Source organism: Martes martes, assembly GCF_963455335.1.
Source record: "Martes martes genome assembly, chromosome: X".
Taxonomy (NCBI): Eukaryota; Metazoa; Chordata; class Mammalia; order Carnivora; family Mustelidae; genus Martes; species Martes martes.
Genome location: NC_137897.1, coordinates 32,190,118 through 32,216,500, shown reverse-complemented (window position 1 = coordinate 32,216,500; position 26,383 = coordinate 32,190,118). Strand labels below are relative to the sequence as shown.

Genomic DNA, 26,383 nt, shown 5'->3' with positions numbered 1-26,383 from the left:
CCTCAGATTCAGATTTAGAAAGTGCTGACTGACCCATTCCAGTGGCCCTCAGATTTACCGGTAAATTGGTAGCACCATGGTGCCAAGAGAGGGCAAACTCCGACTCAGCTGCCATTGTTTGCCACTCTATCAGCTTGTATCTTGGACAAACTAATAATAAATATCGTCAAATGAGGGAATAATTGAATGAACAATTAACTATGTTCCTTGGGGCAGTGCTACCTACCAACTTACTGGCAACTTTCTGGCTCCTGGGGTTGGTGTATTGCTCACTTTGTTTATGAGACAAACAAAAAACAAACGGAAAAACACAAAAATCCCAAGCAAGAGCATTGTCTTATTTAGATTTTAACAAAACTGACAAATTCAATTTTATGACTAAACTCTACTTTCAGCCAGTAGGAAAACAAGGAATTCCTCATTGTAGCCAACAGGCATTACATGGGGCTTTTTTGTTTTGTTTATATTTATGCCTTTTTAAAAAAAAAACAGCTTTATGGGGTGGAATTTAAGAAAGAAGACAAATGAGCAAAGGGGAAAAAAGAAATTAAGAATCAGACTCTTAACTATAGAGAATAATCTGATGGTTGGGGAGAAGTAGGTGGGATGGGTGAAATAGGTGAAGGGGATTAAGGAGGGCACTTGTCGTGATGAGCACCTGGTGTTGTATGGAAGCGTTGACTCCCTATATAGTACACCTGAAACTAAAATTAAAATTAAAATTTTAAAAATTAAAAAAAAAACATACACAAAACCAGCTTTATTGACATATATAGCTCACATACCGTACAATTCACCCATGTTAAGGTGTGAGGAGCAGCAGGAATTTATAGACAAAAGTGGAAAGAAACTCATCTGGACCTAGTAACTCCTTTCATATCAGAGGCAAGAGGCATGGGAAAAAGAGGAGGGGAGCCGGAAGAGCATTTCTGTGCCGGTGCTAAATTCTTTTTAGAAAGCTGTGGTTCAAAAAATTTCATTTTCTGTGCAGATCACTCCAGAAAATCAGTAGAGCTGGGTTTGTAGTATTTGACCAAGTTTTCAGTGGTGCATACTATGTGTGTTGGATATCCCACAACTTTGCTAAGTTCTGTTTTGCTAGGAGAACTCTCAAGCTGCAATAGCTTGAGTTCTACTCACAGCTAAGATTTATCACAGCAAAGGATACAGAGCAAAAACGGCTGGAAGGAGATCTATGTCCTCCAGGGTAGTCTCACATACACTTCCTAGTCCTTACTCTTTGCTGCACAAGACGTGCTTTGAACTACAGGGATGTGTGCGTAATGTCCCTGCCCGGAGAAGCCCACTCTTCTCAGGGTCTTTGGCTCCTGTGTGGGAGTGCTGATTTTGTAGGCACACCCTGCTAGCAACTACTCACCGCGACTGAAACTCTGATCCCTTAACAATGAAACCAAGTGTACATCATCAGTGTTGATGGTTGTTCAAAGCAACCCTAAGAACCCCAGTTGGTCTAATTTGCTGTTTGGGTTACAAAACAAAATCATCAGTCACTAACATAACACTCTAAGGGCCACATTCCCAGGGGCTGGTCAGTGACCAATCATGGTTCTTTTAGAGAATGCAAATAATAAATAATAAACAACCAGATTTACTGTGTTACCTCTCTCCTCACATGAATGGCGACAGGTTCTGTGTCAGATTAGGTTATATATCTACAAAGGTTTTTAAATTCTTGCTTATAGAACTCCATTCAGTTCATAGAAATGAATTCTAAGAAGTTCCTGCTTTCAAGAAGTTCATAGTTGTAGTGTGATAAGTATAATAAGAGAGCAAGTTAGTAGTGTTGGTATGGACAAGACAGTGATTAAACGTCACGAGTTCCTTGATAAGAGAGAATCTGGAAGAAATGCCATTGAATTGAGCAAAATCTGCTATTTGAAGGCTCAGTCAGCATATTCACACAGAAATGCATTTCCTTAAAACCAGTTTCATAAAAGCAATTATTCATTTATTTAACAAGCATTCATTGAATATTTCATATACCAGACATTGCTAGGTTCTTGGAATACCCAAGTGAACAAGACAAAATCCATGTCCTAATGGAGGCTTAGTGTCTAGTCATTTTGCTTTACTGTAAAAGGAAGTAGAAGAAGTAAGATGGTTTCTATGTGAAACAGCTAAAATCATTTTCTACTTGATTAGTAGCGATGGTCATGAATTCATAAAGAAATTGTATTAGCATAATCAAGGAGAAAAGAAAATCTTAGCTTTATTTCCTTACCATCCAGTAAAAATACCTTAAGGAAGTGTAAACTGATCAAGTTGTCATTTTGTAAATTTTTTATTGAACATGAGAATGTGTACCCCAAACACTAGTATTTTGTCCATAATTATGCCATCCTTGATCATTGTTCTTCTCCTTCAACAGCGGAGGGAGAACTGTACACATTTGGAGAACCAGAGTCTGGGAAGTTAGGTCTTCCCAATCAGCTGCTGGTCAATCACAGAATGCCCCAGCCGGTGCCTGGAATTCCTGAGAAGGTGGTCCAAGTAGCTTGTGGTGGAGGGCACACCGTGGTTCTCACAGGTACGTGTGGCTCCTGCTGCTCCATTCCCTGCTTTCTGGGGTGGCTAATAAAAAAAAATTACACTCATTTTCTTCTTTTGGGATAAAATACTTAACATCTGATCCAATCTCCTCACAGATTTCTAAGTCTTTAATACAGTATTGTTATCTATAGGCACAGTGTTATACAGCAGACCTCTAGACCTTACCTTGCAAAGCTGAAACCTTATACCCATTGATTAGGGACACCCCTTTCCCCCTCCCAGCCCCTGGCGCCCCCATCCTAGTCTGTGCTTCTAGGAGCTTACAAGGTGGCCTTGCATCTCTTTTCATTAAAATCTCTAGCTTTGATTTCCATAATTACTACACATCTTTGGCCTATGGAAGAAAACTGTAAGTAGAAAAAAATGAATCTTGTGGAATTGTTTTTGCCAACATAATGGACATTTTCATGATCTTCACACGTTTATTGGCAGCAGATAATTGTTTTTAGCTTGTTTTCAAGGATAGACTGTTTTCCTCGTGTGTGTGTGTGTGTGTGTGTGTGTGTATTCATTCTATATTTATCTAAAATTGGTATAATTTTTCCTGAAATACCTTCTTTCCCCTGTTCATGCTATTTTCTGCATGTCATTGGTAATTCTTCTCTTTCTGATGTTCAGAATATAAAACTTGGTAATTTCTTTTGGATTTTTATGTTCTAAATTCAGCAAAAAGTGTTAGGATTTTAAATTACAGATAATAAAAGAAAGTTAGAACCTTATTAGCAATGTCAGTTTTGACTTCTGAATGTTATATTTGGTATGACATGTCATTTTTCAGGATTCCAGTCAATATGGTAAGATATACACACTACTTGATAACATGCTTACTAAATTGCTGCCTCCAGATTTGTTCAGCATTAATTTGAGTAGCATACAGGGAATACAGCTAGTGAATTGTTTTATTTTTTTTTTTTTTTGGTCCAAAAGAATTTAACAAGTTTCTGAAGTCACCACTTAATCTTCAGTAACCCAAAGTTAGCAGTGTTGTAGGCAAATTTTGAATAATATCCAGTTCTCAGATGATATGCTTAATGTTGCTAGGTGATTGTGCGATATTTTATCTTTCGATTTTCCTCTCTTACATCACTTTTCCTTGACTTTTTGTTCTAGTCCAAGTCATGCTTTTTAAGTGGTGATTTCCCAGAATTACAATTCCCAGGTGGAATCTGTTTCCAAGTTAGAAATAATTTTTTTCCAAGGCCTCCATTCTATATTTGGAAATAATTCTGAGGTTTAAGATTTCTTTGAATTTCTGTTAACAAAATGGATTTTCATATATTTTTAAGAAGATTTATTTTAGGAATTAAACTTAGAAATTAATCTTTATAAATTATCTGAAAATGTATTCTGTAGGCAGAAGTTCAACTTATTCTATATGTGTTCTATAATTTCTCTAGTTTAAACAAATATTATTAGGTGACTGAAGGTTATTCTAAAGAACACAAATGTTGATTATATAAAAATAACATCTCAACTATATATTATAAAGTATCATTACATAAAATGAGCACCCAGATAATCCTTGATGCTTTTAATTATGCTTAGAAGTTTAAAATACACAGAAGTGTGGGGGTTTTTGGCAATATTATAGACGTTTAGCTTTCTGTGGACTTAATTTTGAGGTTAAAAACTATGTTGCCAGAAATTATTCTCTCTAGATTTTTGCAGACTTTGGGATCTCACAGACTAGTAAAGTTATTGTATTTTAAGTTTTTAATCTTGTGACACGAATATGAAGACCAACAGATGGTTGTGATCTTCTCATTTGCATTTGACTAAATGAGGGCATTGCAGGCCAAATGCAACCTTTTCACCATTATATCATAAATAAAGGGGCATTTCAAAATAAAAATTAAGGACCTCTCAATTTTATTGTAAAAGACACCCTCTTAAATTATATTCACTTATCTCTATGGAGAATTTACTGCTTTGCCTATTTTTCACATTTCCGCGTGGACCTGTGAGAGCTTTATTACGAGCCAGCTCTGGTGAGAAAGCTGTGTTCTGGAGTACAGTATGGATATAATAGTCCTAACTGATGAAGAAATGGACCTGAAGTACATACTGATTATCAGTTTGACTAAGTACTAAATGGAATACCTAAGAGTTATAGGATACTTAGAAGACCTAAAATGAAAGAATAGCTAACCATCTGTTCTAGATCTTTCCCTTCACCAAAGGAAAGGGCTTGAATTAGATGATTTTATTGGGGGGGGGCTTCCCTAGCATTGTTTTTCCTTTTGTCTGTATCTCTGATCTTAAAATCTTTCTGGGTACCATTCATTAAAATATTTCAAAGATAATTTAAATTAGTTCATTGCCAGTGAATTTATTTAAAATGTAATACTCCATGTGACCGTAAGAGATGAGAAAATTAAACTACTGGTTGTGGTGATGCTATGATTAGTTTCTCCTTTGAATTGGGGAAACAATGGACTGCTGAGAAAGGGTAAGTGAGGCAGAGTGATAGATGTAATCTGGTATGTCTTCGTCAGCGTTAGCAAAAGCCAAGAAAGTCCTGGTTGTAAGATAGTGTCCACAATGAAGTCTGGATCCCAAGGAAAAATAAGAACTTACCTTCTCTAGATTATATATTTTTTTAAAGATTTTATTTTTTTATTTATTTGACAGAGATCACAAGTAGGCAGAGAGAGAGGTGGGGGGGGGAAGCAGTCTCCCTGCTGAGCAGAGAGCCCGATGCGGGACTCCATCCCAGGACCTTGGGATCATGACCTGAGCTGAAGGAAGAGGCTTTAACCCACTGAGCCACCCAGGCGCCCCTCTAGATTATATTTGGACAAACTCATGATCTCTGCAGGGCAACAAGTTACTGTTCATGAAATCAAATGTATTCTGAGAAGCCAGAGTAGTATTCATATGAAGCCACCTACTAAAATCTGTTTTCCTAATAGGGTATCATTTGTCAGCATCGAATTACATTGTTAAATGTTACAAAGTTGATGAGACCAAAAATTATATTAGTTGTTACATGTTTAAAAAAAAAAGTATTAGGTCATTAAAAAAAGAGAGAGAGAGAGGGAGACAAACCATGAGACTCTTAATCTGACAAAACAAACTGAGGATTGCTGGGGGGAGGGGGGTATGGAGAGTATGGTGGGGTTATGGACACTGGGGAGGGCATGTGATATGTATGGTGAGTGCTGTGAAATGTGTAAGCCTGACGATTCACAGACCTGTATCCCTGGGGCAAATAATACATTATGTGTTAATAAAAATAATATAAATTTTTAAAAAGTGTCATTGCTGCTGATCAGCCAAGTACCTGAAAGCAAACCCAACAGGGTAAGGAGCAAAACTTTTATCATGTGATTCAGGCTGCCTAAATGGCCTCATTTCACAGGCTCATCTCAGATAGCCCACGTAACCTAGAGTGGTCATTGGCCAGCTAGAGATGGACACTTGTTTTCATTTACCCAGCATTCTACTGTTAACTCGACATTCAGAACTGGTGACATGTCATGCGGTTATTAAACTAAGAGATGGTACTTTTTACATTAAAATAAGGATGTTTTGCCATAGCCTCAGTGTTTCTTCATATCCTTGACACAGCCTATTTTCTTTAAGAGGTATGAGCTCTCTGTCTTATTTGTGAAGTAAGTGTTATTAGACAGGAAGAACGTAAAACCATATGGCAGTAGATATGTGTTCATCAGGATCCTCCACTGTCAGAAATGAGATGAGTTAATTAGTTAGTTTTTAGAAAAATGTTCTTAAAACGAAATGTCCTAGTGCGTCTTAAAATCTGCCTGAATGTTTTCTCATGTAAGCTTCCCAGCAACTCTGTTAGAGAGGAATTATAACATCAGAGAGTTTAGGTAACTGGCCTGCTTTCCCCCTTTAGTAATAATTGAGCTGCGGACTCCTCCCCGAAACCAAAGCTCTTCCTCTTCCTTCTGTAGCGAGGAAAGGTGATGGGTGGGGCTTTGGAGAAGAGACCATGCTTCCTGACTCAGGGCCAGCCAGAGTTGTGTGTCTAAAGGGACCCTTTCATCATCACTCACTTATCCTGTTTTTGTGCTTTTCCATTTCTCGAGAACATGTGAGCTAATGTTTAATAAGTTATTGGAGGTCCTTCGGAGTCACTTAAAAAATGTTAATATAGAGGAAAAGCTTTTGTCCCCCTTTCATTTTTACTGCACTTCCTAGTAAAAGAGCTTTACCTATGAATTAAGCATATCTACAGTGAGTTTCAATTCTCATGCAAATTCTCCTCTGAAATTGTTTTACAAAATAGATTGTTCTGTTAAACTATTTTTGAGAAATAGGAGTTTTTCTGTAGGAAACACTACTCGTTTGTTTGTTTGTTTGTTTGAGATTTTATTCATTTATTTGACACACACACACACACACATACACACACACACACAGACAGCAAGAGAGGGACACAAGCAGGCGAAGCGGGAGGAGGAGAAGCAGGCTTCCCACTGAACAGGGATCCTGGATCCTAGGACTCTGGGATCATGACCTGAGGGGCAGATGCTTAACGACTGAGCCACCCAGGTGCCCCACTGCCCCCCCCCTTTGTAAGGCAATGAAAGGAATTAGCTTAATGACACCTGATGCTATTTTTAAAGAGCTAAGTGGTAATTATAGGGACATGTTAGGTAGTTCACTGACTGATAGTCTTTAGCAACTCTTTTTATGGTTATATGTAAAAGGTAAAATCAGGCCCATGCCATAACTTTTTTCTTCTCCATCGTTGAGAATGTATACCTAAGTATTCGGTATTCTTACATGGATATTTCAGAGGCACCTAACTTTCATTATGAAAGTTTGAATGTCACAGTTTCCTAGATATGACGGTGACAGTATCTGCTTCCCTGCAATCTTTTTCTTATATTTGCTCATTCCCTTTCAGAGAGAGCCGTGTATACCTTTGGGCTTGGACAGTTTGGTCAGCTGGGTCTTGGTACCTTTCTTTTTGAAACTTCAGTACCCAAAGTCATTGAGCATATTACGGATCAGAAAATAAGTTCTATATCCTGTGGAGAAAATCACACAGCTCTGATAACAGGTACAGATGAGAATTTCTGTTACATATTTCTAGAATGGGGTATGTTTTACTACAAAATACAAACTGTGTGGAATGAATGTATCTAGCGTAAGCAAAGGAATCAGTGACTGAGAAAATGGAAGTTCTTGTTTAATAGTTCAATTTCAAATCAGTGTAAATGATCCAAAGATTAGAACCTCAAAACAAGTCAGTGCTGTCAGAGGTAATATCATAATATTATACTTTGGCAGAAGGCTGGAATCTTTTTGAAATTGCATCAGTTTGAAGGCTCTGAACTCTGCTCAGGCCAGAGGGAAAAGTCTTGCAGGAAAGAACTTTAAAAACATTCTCCATGTTCAGTCTGACCCAGCTACGTACAGGCTGAGTTAATGCCTGTGAAGCTTTTGCCACTAGGAGGCGTTTTCAGGAGTGACTCTTCGCTACTTCCTCCGCAGGGATAGAAAGGCACCTCAAAGGGCACTAGGCAGATACCTGGCTCCCGTAGACCCTTTACTCTGTACTTTCTCCTTTATCCAGGGAGACACTGCTTTGGGCCTACTTCTCAACCTCAAAAACTAGGTGCTGCTAATATGGACTCAGTAAAGATTCTCCTCTAGAAATAACTCACTTCCCTGTAGGTAATTGATAGACTCCACAGTTGTGATTGCTTTGGAACAAAAGCCCCTGTAATTCACTATTTCTATCTCACGTTTCTATCTACAAATGAAGTAAAGCATTAAAAAGGCAGAAATCATAGAGTATTTTGAAATAAACGAGATACTGATATTTCTCCATTTGTTTCCTTCTTTCTAAAAAAAGATCTGCTAATTGGAACTCATCTAATGGTATCTAGTTGGGGCAACTAGTAATCCACAAATACAACGTATACTACCATACACTGTTCCTCCTTCCCCAAAGAGCCTTTCAGAGAGAACTACCTGTCCATTTTCAAGTGTCAATGTCCATGTTAATATAGCATGAGATAGGACTATATAGAATGTAAAGAATTATTATTCATTCATAGTCCCAGAAGAGTTGTTGATATGTATCCCTTACTGCAAGGTCCCAATGTCAATTCACTGTCCTTAAACTGCTGTTTTTCATCAACCCTAAATTGCCATTGATGGGAAATACATACTTTTTTTTTTAAAGATTTTATTTATTTACCTGACAGAGAGAGTACAGAAGTAGGCAGAGAGGCAGGCGGGGGGGGGGGGGGGAAGCAGGCTCCCCGCCAAGCAGAGAGCCCGATGCGGGGCTCGATCCCAGGACCCCGAGACCACGACCCGAGCCGAAGGCAGAGGCTCAACCCACTGAGCCACCCAGGTGCCCCGGGAAATACATACTTTTTATGGCTCATCTAACACACAATTAGATTATTTGGTTAAACTTTCATACTACTATTTCCCCTGATGAAAGAACTTATAGCACAAACAATTGAACATTATCTTTGCTTGCTTTTTGCTCATAAAGCTTCCTCAGGAGAGAGGTGTTATGAATTTTTTTCCAGGACTAATGAGAGGTGTGTAGTGAATTATCTGTAAGTTCTTACCAGTTCCGCATTATGTAGCCAGTGACTCGTGGTTTACAAAAGTTTTCAAGTTGGAAGTGCAATCAGGTAGCTTGGATCAGAGTTTATCTTTTCTGGCTGAAGATAATCAAGTTAAAACACAAAGCCTAAAAAGCACTTCGGTTAAAGAAATTAAGGGTCAAAAGAGGAAGAAGAAGAGAAAAGAATGATAAGGAATGTGTATAAAGAAAGGAAATAAGTAGCTAATGATAAGAATTATAAGAGTCTAAATTTGGGGTTTAAATACTCGTTATTGTTTATTAATAGGGAATCTTTTCTGCCTGTTAGTTTTTTTAAAGATTTATTTATTTGAGAAAGAGCGGCGAGTGAGGGAACAAGTGCACAAGCAGGAGGGGTAGAGGGAGAGAGAATCTGAAGCAGACTCCGTGCTGAGCACAGAGCCCAACACAGGGCTTAATCTCATCTGACTCTGAGATCACAACCTGAGCTGAAACCAAGACTCAAACACTTATTTGACCACGTCACCCATTCGCCCCTCTGTATTAATTTCTGAGCTTGACACTTACTGAATTCTGTTATTCTCATCATTTTTCCTTTGGTTCTCTTGGATTTTCTTAGTATGAGATTACTTTGCCATCCTAAACTAGAAGTTCCCAGATGTGATCTTACCATTTCCTGGCTTAAAACCATTTGTTCAATGTATTGCCATTAAGATAGAGTTCAGAAATTCTTAATATGAACCAACAGGGTCCTCTGTGGTATGGTTCTTTCCTACCTCTTCAGACTCCTCTCATACCACTGTCCCCTTTGTGCTCCAAGCACACCGGTTGCCTTTCAGTTTCTTGACTGTGTTATGTTCTCTCTTGATTCAGAGCGTTTGTATGTGTTTTCTTGCAGCTAAAACCCTAGTCATCCTTCAGGTCTGTTTAAAAGCCTTCCCTAATCCCCAGACCAGAAGGAAATTCCCCCTCTTCGGCAACCATCCTGGCCCCCTTTCCTTCCTTCTGCTTCCATGGCACTTTCCGCCGATTGAGAGAGTGCGTGTGAAGGAGGGCCTGAGAAGAGTACTGAAGGTTTGGAATAGTTGCTCTGGCAGTGGGCAGAAGGGTGACCTGGAGAGCAGCAGGAAGACCCCTTACATTATTGTGGACCGTAGAGGCCTTGCCGTTGCTATGGGGGCTAGTCACCGGGGTCGATGTACGGCACTTCCCTCAGCAGCTTCCACAGCCCCAGAGCTGAATTAGTGAAAGAGACAGTTGGATTGATCTAAGCCGCTAGTTTTCCACCAGTGGCCATCTTGTTGCCCCGGGACGCACAACAGTGCAGACGTTTTTGATTGTCCCAACTGCAGCGGCAGGGCGTTTTATGGACATTTAGTAGGTAGGAGCCAAGGATGCTGCTGAATATCCTGCAGGGCACAGGACAGACCCACACAACTGAGAATTACCTGGCACTAAATGTCCGGGGTGCCAAGGTTGAGAGACCTGAGTGTTTTTCCACTAGATTGTATTGGGACATAGGGGGTCAGACTCCAAAAATCTCCTTCCCCCAGAGAAGATGGTGTGTATCTAGAGATAGCTCATGCTGGGTTGCTACTGTTCCACACAGTCCTCACACGACCAGGCTTCAAATTCACAAACCACCAATGGCTTAGTGATTTATTCTCAGAGTATCTATTGCCTAGTGTTACATGCAGGACCACAGAGACCATAGAGAGCATGGAAATATCAATGGATCAGAGTAAACTTGGTGCAGCATTTGAGAGGGAAATTATAATTGCAACGTAAGAAATAAGTAAATATATTTATTTACAAATAGGTCCATACAAGTAAGTCTTTATAATTCTCTCTTTTTTTTTGCATTTTAGATTTAGGTCTCATGTATACTTTTGGGGATGGTCGACATGGAAAATTAGGACTTGGACTGGAGAATTTTACCAATCAGTTCATTCCCACTTTGTGCTCCAATTTTTTGAGATTTATAGTTCAATTGGTAAGGACATCACATTTCCCTGTTTACATTGTCATATTCCTATATTTGAGTCTTTCAGTATTTCATAGAAAATAGGTACTTTTATGTTTGTGTGAAAGAATATCATGGCTATATCTAATGAGTATACTCATTTCCTAAAAGCCAAATGTCAGACATCATGCCACTCAGAAAATCTGTCCCTTTCCTAATTCTCCTTTGAACATTGTCCTTTTCACCCTAATCCTGACTCTCCTGCTTTGCTCCCGTGTCTCTTGAGAACCAGAACTGTGCCATGCCTGAAAGCTTGTTGTCTCCTCCAGCAGCCAGCAGAGTATCTGACAATCACCTATAAATATTTGTTGAATTAGATATTACTTAGGCTTATTTAAAATAGTAATAATAATTTCACAATGTTGTGAAGGAACGTTTCAGAGTATGCGTTCTTATAACCACTGTGAAGAACACTATAAAGTTGCTTAAAAAAATCTGTGTATTACAAATACTACACAATCGTTTTTTAGGCATTTTATTGAAAATCAGTTATTTCTCAAAACTCTTTGAATGTTGGTTTAATTTTCATGTTCCACCATCATGCATGGTTACATTTTGCTCTAAGGACTTTAAAGCATTGAACTTCAAAAGTGTTCATGTAAAGAAAAAGGTTTGGAGATATAATTATCCCAAGAGGTTGATTTCCTCTTGGATCACTTTTTTTCCAAGTAGAACTTCTCTGGGTGATTTTTTCAAGGTCTTCATGTTACTCTCAGGTTAAAATAGCATTTTCTCAAGTTTGTGAGGAGAAACAGAATGTGCCAGATAAATTGGAAGGAAAATGGTGTGTCAACTTGTTCTAATTTTCAATTGTAGTGTTTAAAGAAGACACGTGTGTGTGTGTGTGTGTGTGTGTGTGTGTATTTGGGAGGAGGGGAGATGGCTGACTACCTAGGAAGGTTACCACTAAGTAAATGTTTTGTAGCCGAAAACTGTTAAAAACCCACTTGTGTTTGAAACCAATGTTGATTAATCAATCTGTGGTTTTATGCTACAGGTGGCTTGTGGTGGATGCCACACACTTGTTTTTGCCACTCCGCGACCCGGTGGGACAGAAGAATTGGAGTTAGAAGAAATCAACGATTCTTACTTTCCTGCAGCGCCTTCTCTGCTCCTCAGTGATCTGAGCTCAGGAAGTGTACTGCACAGAACTCTACCAGCACGTGTGCGGCGACGAGAGAGGGTATAGGCTTGTGGCCAGTTCTATATCATGGCACTGCAAACAGAATGGGAAAAAATTCATTCTCTTTTTAAACCAAAAAGGGTCTTTTAAGATAGATTTACTAAATAAAATGGTTAGAGTTGGAGGCTTACAAACTTAAAGCAAATTCAGAGTTAAGCTGTTCAACACACAAGTGAGAAAATTCAAATAATCATGGATAACCTTGACTTAATAGAGAGTGGATACAAAGCAAAGATACAAAGCATCCTTTTAGAGGCCTATCTTCATACTTCAGGTTGAATGCTGAATTATTTTCTCGACTCTATATGGATTGACTTTTACTTTGCTTTTTATCGTTTAGTTACACCTCGTGAGCCGTGGAAGGTTATACACTATAAACAATGAAATGTGGGAAACAGAAATAAGGACTGCAGTTCAAGATAGGGAATGTTCTTTCTTGTTTAAATTTAGAGCTTCTCATTCTGCTTTAAAATTACTGTTTCAATGGCATTTGTATTTAGAAAAACAAAAAGAAAATGCCAAATAATATTTAAAGGAGACATTCCTTTTTTAAAAAGTTACTTTAAGTTCCAAAACATATTCCCTTGGAAGTAAAAAGGTTAAGTTTGACTTTTGGTTATGAAAAAGTATATATGGAAAGACTGAGAAATAGCAGTATTTTGTAGTTATTGTTTTTTAGGTCTTGTGACTAATTGTTTCCTAAGGAAAGCAGAATATACATACACTTTTACCCATTGTGTGAAAAACGGGCTTCTAAATTAACAATTTAGAGCAACTTAGATACAGAGATGACAGAACAAAACATTTTTGAGTCCTTGGTGATAATTTAAAGATGAATGTGGGACAGTGGGCAACTTTGAAGTCTCTCTCTTAAATATTTTTAGCAGCTGGGGGGTAGTTTCTGTCAATACTAAACATATAATATCATGTAACAGTTTATTTAACCTGTTTATTTTAAGGAGAGATCGCCTGATGCTTTTCAAATGACACGAACACTACCTCCACTTGAAGGAACTTCTGTGCCACCTGTTAGCTTTTCCCCCACCCCAGTTCCTTTCTATATGTCTGCAGGTAATTGGCCAGGGAAAATGATACTTGAAAAGGAGGACCCCGTGCAACCAGTGGAACCAGGTAACAGCTGATACCCTGTCTGCTCACAGGAAAAGGGTCCCTTTTATTCCTATTAGTGTCATGTTTATGTTAGGATGTTCTTGCAAATTAAATTGTTTTCTTCCTGGTTGGAGGCTGACATCTCTCGTTCGAGTTCCAGTCCAGCTTACTCTTATAAATACAAAGCATCACTAGTGACCCTAAAAACCCCATAATAATAGCAGCATATTTTTATAGAGCAGTGCATAGCATATGTAATACCTTCTCTTACCTTATCTCCTTTAAACCCGAAGCAACTCCGTGAAATCCGTGGGAGTTCTAAACTCTTCATTTCGGTAGATGAGAGAAGCAAGGCTTGAAAAGACTGAGTGGCTTGGCCAAGGTCACTCAGCTTATAAATGAAGAGAGTCAGATTTGAATGTGGATCTTCTGGAACTATGTGAAGTCTTGCATTTAGGCAGTATACCATAGTGGTCAAGAACATGGGATATGGGGGCACCTGGGTGGCTCATTTGGTTAAGCTTCTAACTCTTGATTTCAGCTCAGGTCATGGTCTTGGGGTTATGGGATTGAGCTCTGCCCAGCATGGAGCCCTCTTAAGATTTTCTCCCTCTCCCTCTGCTCCTAACCCTCCCCTGCCCCCACCTGTATGCATGCGTGTGCGTGCGCGCTCTCTCTCTCAAGAAAAAAAAGACAAAAAAGAAAAAAAGAGCATGGGGCATGGAGTTAAATAGAGCTGGGGTCAGATTCCATCCCTGACATTTATTAACTGTGTGAATGACTTTGAGAAAGTTACTTAATTCCTCTAACCCTTAGTTTTCCTATCTTTAAAGTGGGCATAATAATACTCCTTTAGAGTGATTGAGGTTAAATGAGATAAGGTATATAAAATACTTAGCATTGAGCCTAGCACTTCTAGGAAGCTCTTTATAGTTGGTTATTATTGACACTTCTACCTCACTGCCTTATAGATACACATTATATTTTAAATTGTAATCCCAGCTCTTCAGTTATTATACACCTCTTGTAAAGAATTTTGTTTACAGGCATTTGTGTATCTTAGGAGTGTGTATGTGTTACTGCAGGGCACATGCTTGAATAGTAGGGGCGGGACAAGAAGCCAGGGTCAAGAGATTAGAATAAACAGTAGGTTTGGAATTAAGATGATCTGGGCACCAGGGATTAAGAACCATGGCACAGATAAATTTTAGTAACTTTGGGATCAAAAGTTGAGGTAGTAAAAGCAAGAATTGTGCATTGTGGGAATAGAATATTATCTACAACTAGAACCTTGATCATGAGCCAGTTTCTTACTGTATTTTTTCCAAACGTTTATTTTATTTATTTTGAGAGAGAGAGAGAGAGAGAGTGCGAGTATGGGGAGGGGTAGGGAGAGAGGATCTCAAATATGATCCATGCTGATCCCAGGACCCCGAGGTCATGACCTGAGCCAAAACCAAGAGTCAGAGGCTTAACCGACGGAGCCGCCCAGGCGCCCCTGATAATGAGCCAGTTCCTTGCATCTCACAGAGAACTTTTTTATGCTTTGCTTTGAGGTAAGCGTCACTGACACCTTTCAGGCCTGTACATGGAAAAAGTGGAGTCTGACAACAGTGTGTACAAGGAAAAGAGAAGTTTGTGGTTTGGAGGAAGTTGTTTCCCACTTCAAGAGATCTGAATATGAACACATACAGAGTTTTATAGCTAGAGCCAAAGGAAAAGCTATTCCTTATCTTTTTGTGACTGTTTGCTGAAACTGTCTTAAAAGTATACTGCAAGTTATATCTAACATATAACAGGACCTCTTCTAAATTACTTGCAGATTTCAGTGTTTATCATGGAGGAAGGAAGGTCAGGGAAGACCTTGCTGACAAGGTGACATTTAAGCTAAAACATAAAGGATAAGAAAGCCACATGAATGGGGCGCCTGGGTGGCTCAGTGGGTTGAGCCGCTGCCTTCGGCTCGGGTCATGATCTCGGGGTCCTGGGATCGAGTCCCGCATCGGGCTCTCTGCTCAGCGGGGAGCCTGCTTCCCTCTCTCTCTCTCTGCCTGCCTCTCTGTCTACTGTGATCTCTCTCTGTCAAATAAATAAATAAAATCTTTAAAAAAAAAAAAAAAAAAAAAAAAAAAAAAAAAAAAAAAAAAGAAAGCCACATGAAGAGAGAGGTTATATGCATTCTAGGCAAAGAAAATAATAGAGGCAAAGGTTTGGAAGCAGTTTATAAGAAAAGGAAAGAAGACTGTTAGAGCTAGAGAGTGCAGAAAAGGCTAGACAAGATGTTGGAGAAGAGAGTGAAAAAAGTACTCATGATTTTATAGGCCGTGAGAAGCCTATTTGAATGTTTTTCTTAAGTGCAATAGAAAGTCATTAAAGGTTTTTAATCAGTGGAGTGATGTGCTCCAATCCAGTTTACATTTTAAGATGCTCACTTTTGCCTCTGTGTGGATTGTAGGGAGGAAAGACTAAAAGTAGGAAGCATACTTAAGAGCCCATTGCAAGAGAGGATGGTTTGTGGTCCAGGGTGTTGCTGTGAAGATGGAGAGAAGGGGGCAGATTGGAAGTGCATTTGAGACCTAGAACTAGCTGAATTTACACATGGAGGTGAAGGAAAGGGAAGAATCAAGAATGATTCCTAGGCAAGAGCATGGTTGACAAGCTTGAGGAAAAAAAAAATCAAGCTTGAGATAGCTGCGAAACATCGAAGCAGAAATATGGAGGAGGCAGTTGAAGATGCCAGCCTAAAGTTCAGAAGAGGGGTCTGAACCAGTGAGATACATTTGGAACCCAACAACACAGAATTGGTATTTACAATCTGTGGGACTTGGTGAAAGCACCTGTTAGATAGCAGAGCAGCAAGAGAAGAGAGCCCAGGGTTTGACCCGAAGAACATCTAACATTTTGAGGGTAGGGGAGAAAGAGCTGGTGGCAAAGAAACTTTCCTCAGCCCCACCAGCTAGAAGGGTAAGAGGAAGGGAACCAGGAGAGAGTAGGGTCGTGAGTTCCAAGAACTGGTCAGAGGTCAAGGAGAAAGCTCAAAGAAGCATCCCATGGATTTGGCTTTGTGGAGAGTGTCCTTGATCTTGACAAGAGTAGCTTCAGGGGAAGATAAGAGCAGAAACCAGAGGGCGAAGAGTTGAGGCACGAATGTAGAAAATTCCTTTGCCAATTTTGGTCACTAAGAGGAGCAGAGAAAAGGGCTGGCAGCTCGAGGGAGATGCAGGGTCAACGGGAAATAGTAGAGCATTTTTGTATGCTAGTGGATGTGAGCCAGTAGTCCCAGACTGACCGATAGCACGAGAGAGAGAAGGAGAATGAACACGAACATCACAGTGGTGCTGGCATACAGAGCAGTCTTTGGTAAGAGGAAAGACACATTCTATATTTCAACAGGAAAATGGAAGTAAATGTGTACATTTGTTGGGGGAAAGATAAGGCAGATCAGGTCTGATGACTTCTGTTTTCTTAGTCAAGTATAAGGCAAGGCCGTGAGCTTCAGTGATCTACTATCGATTTTTCCAAACCTCCATTCTCTGCCCTCTCTAGTCTATCCCATTTAGAACTTTCTACATTAATCTTCCTCAGGCACAGTTTTAGTTCTCCTCTGCTCCAGTGGCTTCTGATATTCATAATATTTGTGGAAATAAATGTGAGTTTCCCCATGTAACTACCACCTGCTTTTGTAGCTCCATTTCTCAGCAATCTTTTTCTTAAAACCTTAATGCAGGTCACAGGTCTGTAAAGTGAGCCACGTCTAGCCAGCCACTTGTTTTTGTAAACAAAGTTTTATTGGAACCCCGTCATGCCGTTCCTTTATGTAGTGCCTATGGCTGCTTTTACACGACAGCGGCAGAGTTTGAGTCATTAGGACGGAGACTTTGTGGCCACAAAGCCTGAAATATTTACTAGATGGCCTTTTACAGGGAAAGTTTCCCAACTCTTAATTTTGATCAAACTGAGCTCTTCACAGTCAGACTTGGTAGAAAAGGCTGTAAAGTCAAGACAAACCTGAGACTGACACTTGGCACGTCATTTATTCCTTTATGACGTGTGGGGACACTCTGCTTACCTCTCTTGTTGTCATGGAGGTCACGTGACATGTGCAAAAGCATGTATTCCCAGCACATGGCCAGCCTTTAGTACAAGCCATTGCTGCTGCTTCTGTTAGCACGGGGCTTCACTTTCTTCTCTGTCCACCTCCACCTCCCAGAATTCTACTCACTCTTCCCTGCACCTCTTTAGTGAAACATTTCCTGATTCCCAGCATTTGGATGTGATTTCTCATGCCAGTGTATCCTATATTTTATATTCCCTTTAGATGATAAGCTCATTAAGAGTGAGCTGTTAATTAAGTTGATTATCTTGCACATAGCGCCGCACACGAAATAAGCACAAATGGATCATTTGCTCCTTTGAACTGAATGAATTTACAACGGCAAGATCAGTGGGGACTGGCATTTTTAGCAAGGACTTCGTTTAGGAGCTCCTCTCAAATATGTGGGTGCTGAATGGGGTTGTAGTAATTGAGAAAAAATGTAAGATCAAGGAGAGCTCGTTAAATTTTAGTTGCCTGCTCGATGACATAATAACCTTGTAGTTTTCCATGAGCATTTCTAGGTGCTTGTACTAGTTATCTGATTTTTCACGTAACAAGTGGCTTTAAAACTCATCTCACAGAATTTGTGAGGGTCAAGAATTGAGGAGCAGCCTAGCTGAGGGGTTCTGGCCCAGGGCATTTCATGCAGGTGCAATCATGCTGTCAGATGGGGCTGGAATCACCCGAAGGCTCCACTGGGGCTGAAGGATGCTCTTCCATGCTGCCCTGCATGGCCATTGGCAGGAGGTTTTACTTCCTCAGCATGTGGGCTTCTCCCTAGGGATGCTCCTATCATGGCTTCCCCCCGGAGAAAGTGATGCAAGAAAGACAGACATACAAACTGTGGTAACATCACAATTATGGCTGCTTTGTTTTGTTGGCCGTATAGAACTACCCGGTAAAATGTGAAAAGGAACGACATAAGGGGCCCCATCTCGGGAGGATGTGGGTCACCAGGGCCCTTTTGGGGGACTCACTGTTACAGTGCTTGATACCTGGGTAGTAGTTCTCCCAAAGGTTTGCCTGTTCATATAAATGAAGCAGTTCCTATCTCACCAGCACTGAAGTCTTTAAACTTTCAGAAAGAGACCTTAAAACCTCTTATCACTATGAATGAATTCTGTTCAGTTCCCTTAACATGAGGTTAAAGGACTTCAGTAAAATTATGCCTGCACTTTATATTAGAGGATAATTTATTGTCCAGTTGTCTTTCAATTTTCCATTGGAAGCTGGTTTTCTCTTTTCCCTTTTAATCAGATTGTTTTCGTGATAAAATGGCCAAAGGGAAAGAGGCAGACAATTCTTCAGCCGGAGATTCAGAAAGCCTTGGAGAAACTACTGATGTCTTAAATATGGTATTGGTTTGCTTATTTATCGATACAGATATGTTTGGATTTTAGGTCATCATGTATTCATATTTATGTGTTGAATACATGTGCTGATCCTTGCATTAAAAAGGGTTTGCTTCCATTTTGTTTGTTATTTTTATATGTTATATGTTTATTATTTTATTGAAGTATAGATGACATACAGTACAATTAATTATCTTCATATCATTAGTATGAAGTTGAGCATAGATTATATTACTGTCTGAACTGTTTTGTGTTCACTTTATATATAAGAATATGTAAATATATAATCATATATACTCTTTATTCTTTTTAGAACATATATTTTTTATTTCTTGCAGACACATATGATGAGCCTGAATTCCAATGAGAAGTCATTAAAATTATCACCAATTCAGAAACAAAAGGTATAATATAGAGAGTTCTTTTCACTATGGTGGGTAAGAACAGTTTATATTTTTTTCTTGAAAGCTTTCTGAAAAGAATATATGAAAGATAAGTATTCGTTTACTTTAGATTTTGAAAGGAATTCATTGTAGATGGTCTCAACTTAGGTTTGTTCTGTTGGTATGTATTTCAGATATATGACAGGATTTCATTGCTGAAATTTGCTTTTTTTTTGTCACTAACAAGTCGTAGTAGCCACATTTTCTTATCAAAGCAAAGGATTGTTATGGCCGTTCATAAGTGTTGGAAGAGGCTACTACCATTTATCAGAATGGTTCTCAGACTTGGGTTGAGCATGACTTTGGTTGAGTTACCGTGTTGTTCTCAAAAGATGATATTAACATCTTTTTGAGCTCTAAAATTTGGTGGTTTTAGTGAAATATTTGATAATTGCTTTTCCAGTGTGCGGAATAGGCTTTAATCTGTCATGGAATTGATAGCATAAAAACAAAATTAAACATTTGGAAATTAATCAGAAACCATGCATGGGTGATAAAGAGAGGCTTTTAATGAATAACAAATGAGTAGCAGGAGAAAGGAATAGTTGGTGGTTTTCACAGCCCTGGAGAGACAAAGTCCTGACCTGAAATCCTTTGCTTCTCCTGGCTTTAAGGACCAGTGGGGTGAAAGAAAGGAGGGGTTTGAGGATTAGAAAAGTAAATTGGAGAAATATAAATTGAAGGAAGAAGGCTTATAGACAATATTTAATTTATATTTCCAGTGCCTTTGTCACGTTATTAAACTAAAAATCCTCAAAGTCAAAGTCAATGAAATGCAAGAAAATCTTGCTGACTTTTAAAAATTTGTGCCAGTCTTTGTTAAGTCTTATCTCTGTTTTACCAAGAGGCGTGGTGAGTAACAGCATTCATTTTGAATATGGGAGAACTGTTGTCCTAACCCAGTGTGGAAGCTCAGCAAAGGTTGACTGACTTTATTGACTGACTACACTTCCAAGCAGACATCTGTTCCTCTGTGTCTCCTTCCTCTTCTCTTAGACTCAGGGCTCTGCCTCTTCTGTGCTATTTGATTATGCTAGGGAAGTAAAGGCACATACATTTAGAAATCATTTCTGGCAACTGGGCCTCTGCCTCTCTTTAGGGCTCTTGAAAGAATTGTGACTTTTTAAAAAGTAGGACCTAGAACAAGCAGAAGGAAAGCATTTCCTTTTAAACTGATATTTTGTACTTGACATAGTCCTTTTAAGTAGAGGCTCAACCAGACCTATTTTAGTGAATTAAAAAAATGATTTATTATAGTATTTCCATATATTAATGTTTAACTTGTGCTGTTTTAATTTGGGGGGGAGCAAAAAATGACTTCTTCCTGGGCCTAGCACTCACAACAATTTGTAGTACTTGATTTAGTGAGATTTTACTCTCCAGAGACCCAAATTTATCAAATATTTCAGTTCATTAGCTTACAGAATTTAGGTCAGTGTTTTGATTTTTGCCTTATTTTGTCCAGCAGGAAATGAATTTCATATTCATAATGTATCATTCAAATCGCAGTCTTTAATTTCATAGTTTTTATAAAAATCTTACATTTTACCTTAGGTATTTTTTTCCACATAGTGGTTAGTTTCATGTATGTAAGTTATTATAATTAAAGAATACAATAGATAAAAGAAAGAGGGTCAAAAATTTGAAAACTCAAAGATTTGTTTTGAAAAGAAACGTATTTTTTAGTATACCGATTAAAAGTTTTGTAGTTTTCATCTCAGATTTTCCTTGTAGGCATAAGCTATTCATTTTTTCCAATATTAAACAATTTCATATTTTCATTTATTTTCTTTAATTCTGTGAATTTCACGGAATTCAAAGACCAATCAAAGTCTAACAATTAAAATAACAGGGAAAGTAGGAAAAAAGGAAACCGAACCTGATTTCATACAAGAGAAGTGTACATTTTTTTTTACCGGTATTTTGCACAATATGTTTAGAAATGTATTCTCTTTAAGACTTGATTCCAATTAAGGGATGGAGAAGACATCCTGACATGAGCTGACCTGTGTGAGTAGAGGCAACACGAGAGTAGGTGGTGAGAGCGTGCGAGTGAGCTGCTGACCTGTGTGCCACGGCGGAGTCCCAGGTGCCGCAGACTCAGAGAGTGGCGGCGGTTCTCGCCAACGAGAAGCCAGTCTGAGCAAAATGTCCGGGAAAACTGGACATTTTTATTCTGCTAGTGAAACTTAGAGTAATGCAAAATCTGGGCAGTGTTTTGTAGTAGATAAGTCCCCTTTGTCAACTAATAGTAGTATGACGATTACTTCAAAAATTTACAGAAACAAGAAACAATTGAGAAACTGAAGCAGCATACAGCTCACTCTGAAAACGATGATAGTAAAGGATTTGCAAGTGAAGAGATGTCCAAAACAGTGAATGAAGGGAGAGTCTATAAACAACTTTTGGCAAAAGGAATGTACATGATGCAAGCAGCTATGACTACGGAAGCATTTTCAGATGAGGACATAGGTAGTGACTCAGGCCAGCCTGGGCCTCGAGCTGACACCCATGCAGAGGGTGTGCAAAGAGGGCTATTCAGACGTGAGAGTAAGCATGGTCTTTATCCACCTGACAGTAAGGCCATAGCAAAGGCAAGTGATGCAGGCCAGTGGCAGAAGGATCCAGATGCAGAAGAAATAGTCTCTGAGAAGGAAACTGAGCTGGCCGAAATGGCAGGTCTGAAGGCTAGGAGACAAATCGAAGAGAATTTAAGAAATATTAATATGTTCTTTGACGACTTACCAAATAGAGACATGAATATTGATGATGAAGACAGTAAAGATTTTGTTGAGGACGGTAAGAGGAACAAGCGAGATATGATTTTTGACAACAGCGAAAGAGACTCTCTAGACGAGCCAGACAGTTACTTGGAAGGCGACAGTGCAAGTCAGCAAGGCACCACTGACGGCTTCGAGCAGCCCGAGTCAGTAGAATTTAGTAGTGGAGAGAAAGAGGATGACGAAGTGGAAATGGACCCAAACTTGTGGTATAGCAGAAAATTTATCGAACAAGGACATGAGGAGGAGACTGAACATAAACTGTCCAAATTCATGGCAAAGTATGATTTTAAATGTGACCACTTGTCAGAGATCCCTGAAGAGCAGGAAGGAGCAGAGGATTCAGAAGGAAGTGGAGTAGAGGAGCCAGAGGTAGAGGCAAGTGAGGAAAATGTGAAAGTGCCCGCACGAAAACAGGAGGAGGAGATAGAGATCCTGTCAGACGACCTGACAGACAGAGCAGAGGTGAGTGAAGGCAAGGGAAAGGCAGGAGGTGGAGGTGAGGGAGTCCAGCGGGAGGGAAATTCAGGAGTGGAACAGAGGCCGAGTGAGGAGGGCGGGGAGGAGAAAGACGAGGGAGGAGGAGAAATGGAGGGCTTGGGTAAGGGAGAGAAAGACCCAGAAGAGGAGGAGGCCCAGGAGCAAAGGGAGGGGCAACGAGGCCATCAGGAAGGAAGAAACGAAAGGATGGAGGAAGGGGAAGGGGAGGAGCACAGAGATGAGAAGGAAGGGGAGGGAGAGGGAGGAGGGGAAGAAGACGAGGAAGAGGAAGAGGAGGAAGAAGGCAAGGAAGAGGGAGAAAGGAAAGAGGAGGAAGGACAAGGAGAGGGGGAGGAAGGAGAGGGGGAAGTGGAGGAGGGAGGAGAGGGGGAAGGGACAAAAAGAGAAGGTGAGGGGGGGGAGGAGGGAGAGGGAGAAGCAGAGAAAGAGAAGGAAGCAGAGGAGGAAGGAGAGGGGGAAGGGAAAGAAGGAGAAAGTGAAGGAGAGGGAGAAGAAGCGGAGGAGGAAGAAAAAGGGGGAGCAGGGGAGGAGGAAGAAGAGGGGGAAGCGGGAGAGGAAGAAGAAGGGGAAGTGGGGGAGGAGGAAGAGGGAGAAGCAGGGGAGGAGGAAGAAGAGGGGGGAGCAGGGGAGGAGGAAGAAGAGGGGGGAGCAGGGGAGGAGGAAGAGGGAGGAGCAGGGGAGGAGGAAGAAGAAGGGGGAGCAGGGGAGGAGGAAGAAGAGGGAGCAGGGGAGGAGGAAGAAGAGGGGGAAGCGGGAGAGGAAGAAGAAGGGGAAGTGGGGGAGGAGGAAGAGGGAGAAGCAGGGGAGGAGGAAGAAGAGGGGGGAGCAGGGGAGGAGGAAGAAGAGGGGGGAGCAGGGGAGGAGGAAGAAGAAGGGGGAGCAGGGGAGGAGGAAGAAGAAGGGGGAGCAGGGGAGGAGGAAGAAGAGGGAGCAGGGGAGGAGGAAGAGGGAGAAGCAGGGGAGGGAGAAGAGGAGGGGAGAGCAGGGGAGGAGGAAAAAGAGGGGGGAGCAGGGGAGGAGGAAGAAGAGGGGGAAGTGGGGGAGGAGGAAGAGGGAGAAGCAGGGGAGGAGGAAGAAAAAGGGGGAGCAGGGGAGGAGGAAGAAGAGGGGGAAGTAGGGGAGGAGGAAGAGGGAGAAGCAGGGGAGGAGGAAGAAGAGGGGGGAGCGGGGGAGGAGGAAGAAGAGGGGGGAGCAGGGGAGGAGGAAGAAGAGGGAGCAGGGGAGGAGAAAGAGGGAGAAGCAGGGGAGGAGGAAGAGGGAGAAGCAGAGGAGGAGGAAGAAGAGGGGGGAGCAGGGGAGGAAGAAGAAGAAGGGGGAGCAAGGGAGGAAGAAGAGGGGCGAGCAGGGGAGGAGGAAGAAGAGGGGGGAGCAGGAGAGGAGGAAGAAGAGGGGGGAGCAGGGGAGGAGGAAGAGGGGGGAGCAGGGGAGGAGGAAGAGGGGGGAGCAGGGGAGGAGGAAGAGGGGGGAGCAGGGGAGGAGGAAGAAGAGGGGGAAGAAGAGGAAGGAGGGGAGGAGGAGGAAGAAGAGGGGGAAGCAGGGGAGGAAGGAGAGGGGGAGGGAGAAGAGTTGGTAGGGGAGGAAGAGGAGGAATGGGAAGGAGAGGGGGAAGAGGAGGAGAAGAAAGAAGGGGAGGGGGACCAGGATGGAGAGGAGGAAGGGGAGGGGGAAGAAGCAGAGTGGGGAATGAGGGAGAGGGAAGAGGAGGATACCGAGGAAGAAGAGGGGAAATACGAGGAGACAGGAGATGCAGAGAGTGAAAAGCAGGGGAGGCTGGGCCAAGGAGAGTCCAATAAAGCAAGCAAAGTCAGAGGATCTGTGAAATACGGCAAAGATAAGGCGTACCCCCCAAAGTGTCTCACTAACACAGAGGGGGAAGGGAAAGAACACGAGGTACAGAGGCTTAAAATGCCAGTGCGGTCAAAACAACTTTTAGAAAATGGGCCACCGGGTTCCAAAAAATTCTGGAATAATGTATTACCACATTATTTAGAATTGAAGTAACAAACTTGAAGTTTGAAAGTTTGTTAAACTTTTTAGATTTTTAAAAATTTAAATTTTAAATTTAACAAACTTTGAATTTAAAACTGTTGGCCAGCCAACAGTTTGAGCATCTTACACGTAATAGGCATTTAATACGTCTTATTAAATTGCTTTTTTGTCGTGGTTACTATATGTGTGGTATAGTAACGACTGATAAAGACAACACAAAGCGCTGGTAAATTTGGCTCCTTTAAAACTAATATTTGGTTATATTTTCCCCCCAAATTATAAATCTGTCACTAGGAAATATGAAAAGGTCATAGCAGATAATTAACATGATATATTCCTCAGTAAAGACAGATTTAGGAAATAGGAGTATAGTATAAGAATGTTGCATTTATGCATATAAACTGGTCCCTTTAAAGATGGCACAGATCCTAAAGGGCTAGAAAAGCATTTCTTATGAATTTTTTTTGGTCTCTGATTACAATTTGCCTACTATATAGAATAATTTTATAAGGTGGATGGTATTGTAAAGCTGAAGTGAAGAATTCACATTTTTTTTAAAAGTGCTTTTTTTTTTTAACCTTTTATGTGCCCTTTTTGCAACAATCTACAAGTGTCAGCTGGATTCAGAGCTTAGATCTTAATGTGATGTCTTTTAGTTCCTGTCTGGGCCAATGGCAGTGTATCCCATGAAATAGAAGTGAAACTGAACATATATTCAGGAAGCATGTAAAACTTCTAAGTGCTTATTGGCCAGGCAGAGCGCCTCACTGGGGTTCAGTTTCCTCATGTGTAAAATGAGGCGGATTAGATGATGGAAATATAGTCCCTCCTAACTCCGATTCCTTCGTTCTAATGGGCTGTTGAACTCCCATGGTGTTTGTCATTTGCACAAAAGCTTTTTAAGGAAGAAAAATTGCACTTTAAAATGAAAGGAGTTTTCTATAAATTATATATTGTTCTTTCCTCTTAAAAACTTACAAAGCGCTCTAATGTCTCTTGTATTCTGTCATTCTGTATTTCTAAACTATAACTTCTGAGCTTTAACTGTACTATCGGAATCCTCATTCCCCGTGTCTGTTTCGTACCCTCAGTGTGTCCTTTGACTACTCTGTAATTCTGTTTGTTGCTTCTCAGAATGTTTCAAGTAAAATAAAATGTAAATGTATACCGTCAGTAGTTGTTTGTGGAAAGAGAAATTAACATTAGGTATTGAATTTTAGAGACGCTAGATTTCTATTCACGTATATTCCATCTAACCTTGCAATTTTCAGTATTTATCATACAGCTAGATCGTCTGATTGTTCTTTATTCGTAGCTCCCTTTTCAACCGATTTCCCGCCCCAGTCCCTTCCATATCTTGGGCATGAGGGATTTCTTATACTTTGAGCAGGGAGGATCTCAATGGCAAACTTCCTGTGAATTTTGTGTTGCCGGATCCTTTGCACATTTGATTCTCTGTGAGAAAGAATATGGGGAGAGAGACTAGAATACAAAGAGAAGAAACTCTTAGGAACAACTGTAGATTTTGTTTTAGCTGCAGGGATCTCTGGTCATTCCCCTAACTAACCAAACACGCTAATTTGGCATTGCAGGGTTCTACCAAATTCTGCTACATTCAGTGAGTGTCAGTGGAATGGAATTGATACTTTGATCTAGTGTGTACAGCTCTGTGTTGTTAATGCTGGGGCCCAACATGGTTATTTAAAAAGCTGACTTCAAATGATTAACTGAGATGAATGACAGAATTAAGTTCATAAAGGAAAACCTTCAGAGAGAAAAGAAACTCTTACC

At 40.5% G+C, this 26,383-nt stretch overlaps 1 protein-coding gene across 1 annotated transcript in view; it reads left to right on the top strand.

Moving 5' to 3' along the window:
- Positions 1-26,383, top strand: part of RPGR (retinitis pigmentosa GTPase regulator) — a 53,569-nt gene that overhangs the window by 8,671 nt on the left and 18,515 nt on the right. The window contains exons 7-14 of the mRNA XM_080795278.1: positions 2,390-2,548; positions 7,451-7,606; positions 10,984-11,108; positions 12,136-12,321; positions 13,281-13,452; positions 18,785-18,882; positions 19,218-19,283; positions 21,605-22,567. Coding sequence (XP_080651404.1) covers positions 2,390-2,548; positions 7,451-7,606; positions 10,984-11,108; positions 12,136-12,321; positions 13,281-13,452; positions 18,785-18,882; positions 19,218-19,283; positions 21,605-22,567 — 1,925 coding nt within the window. The remainder of the gene's footprint in view (positions 1-2,389; positions 2,549-7,450; positions 7,607-10,983; positions 11,109-12,135; positions 12,322-13,280; positions 13,453-18,784; positions 18,883-19,217; positions 19,284-21,604; positions 22,568-26,383) is intronic.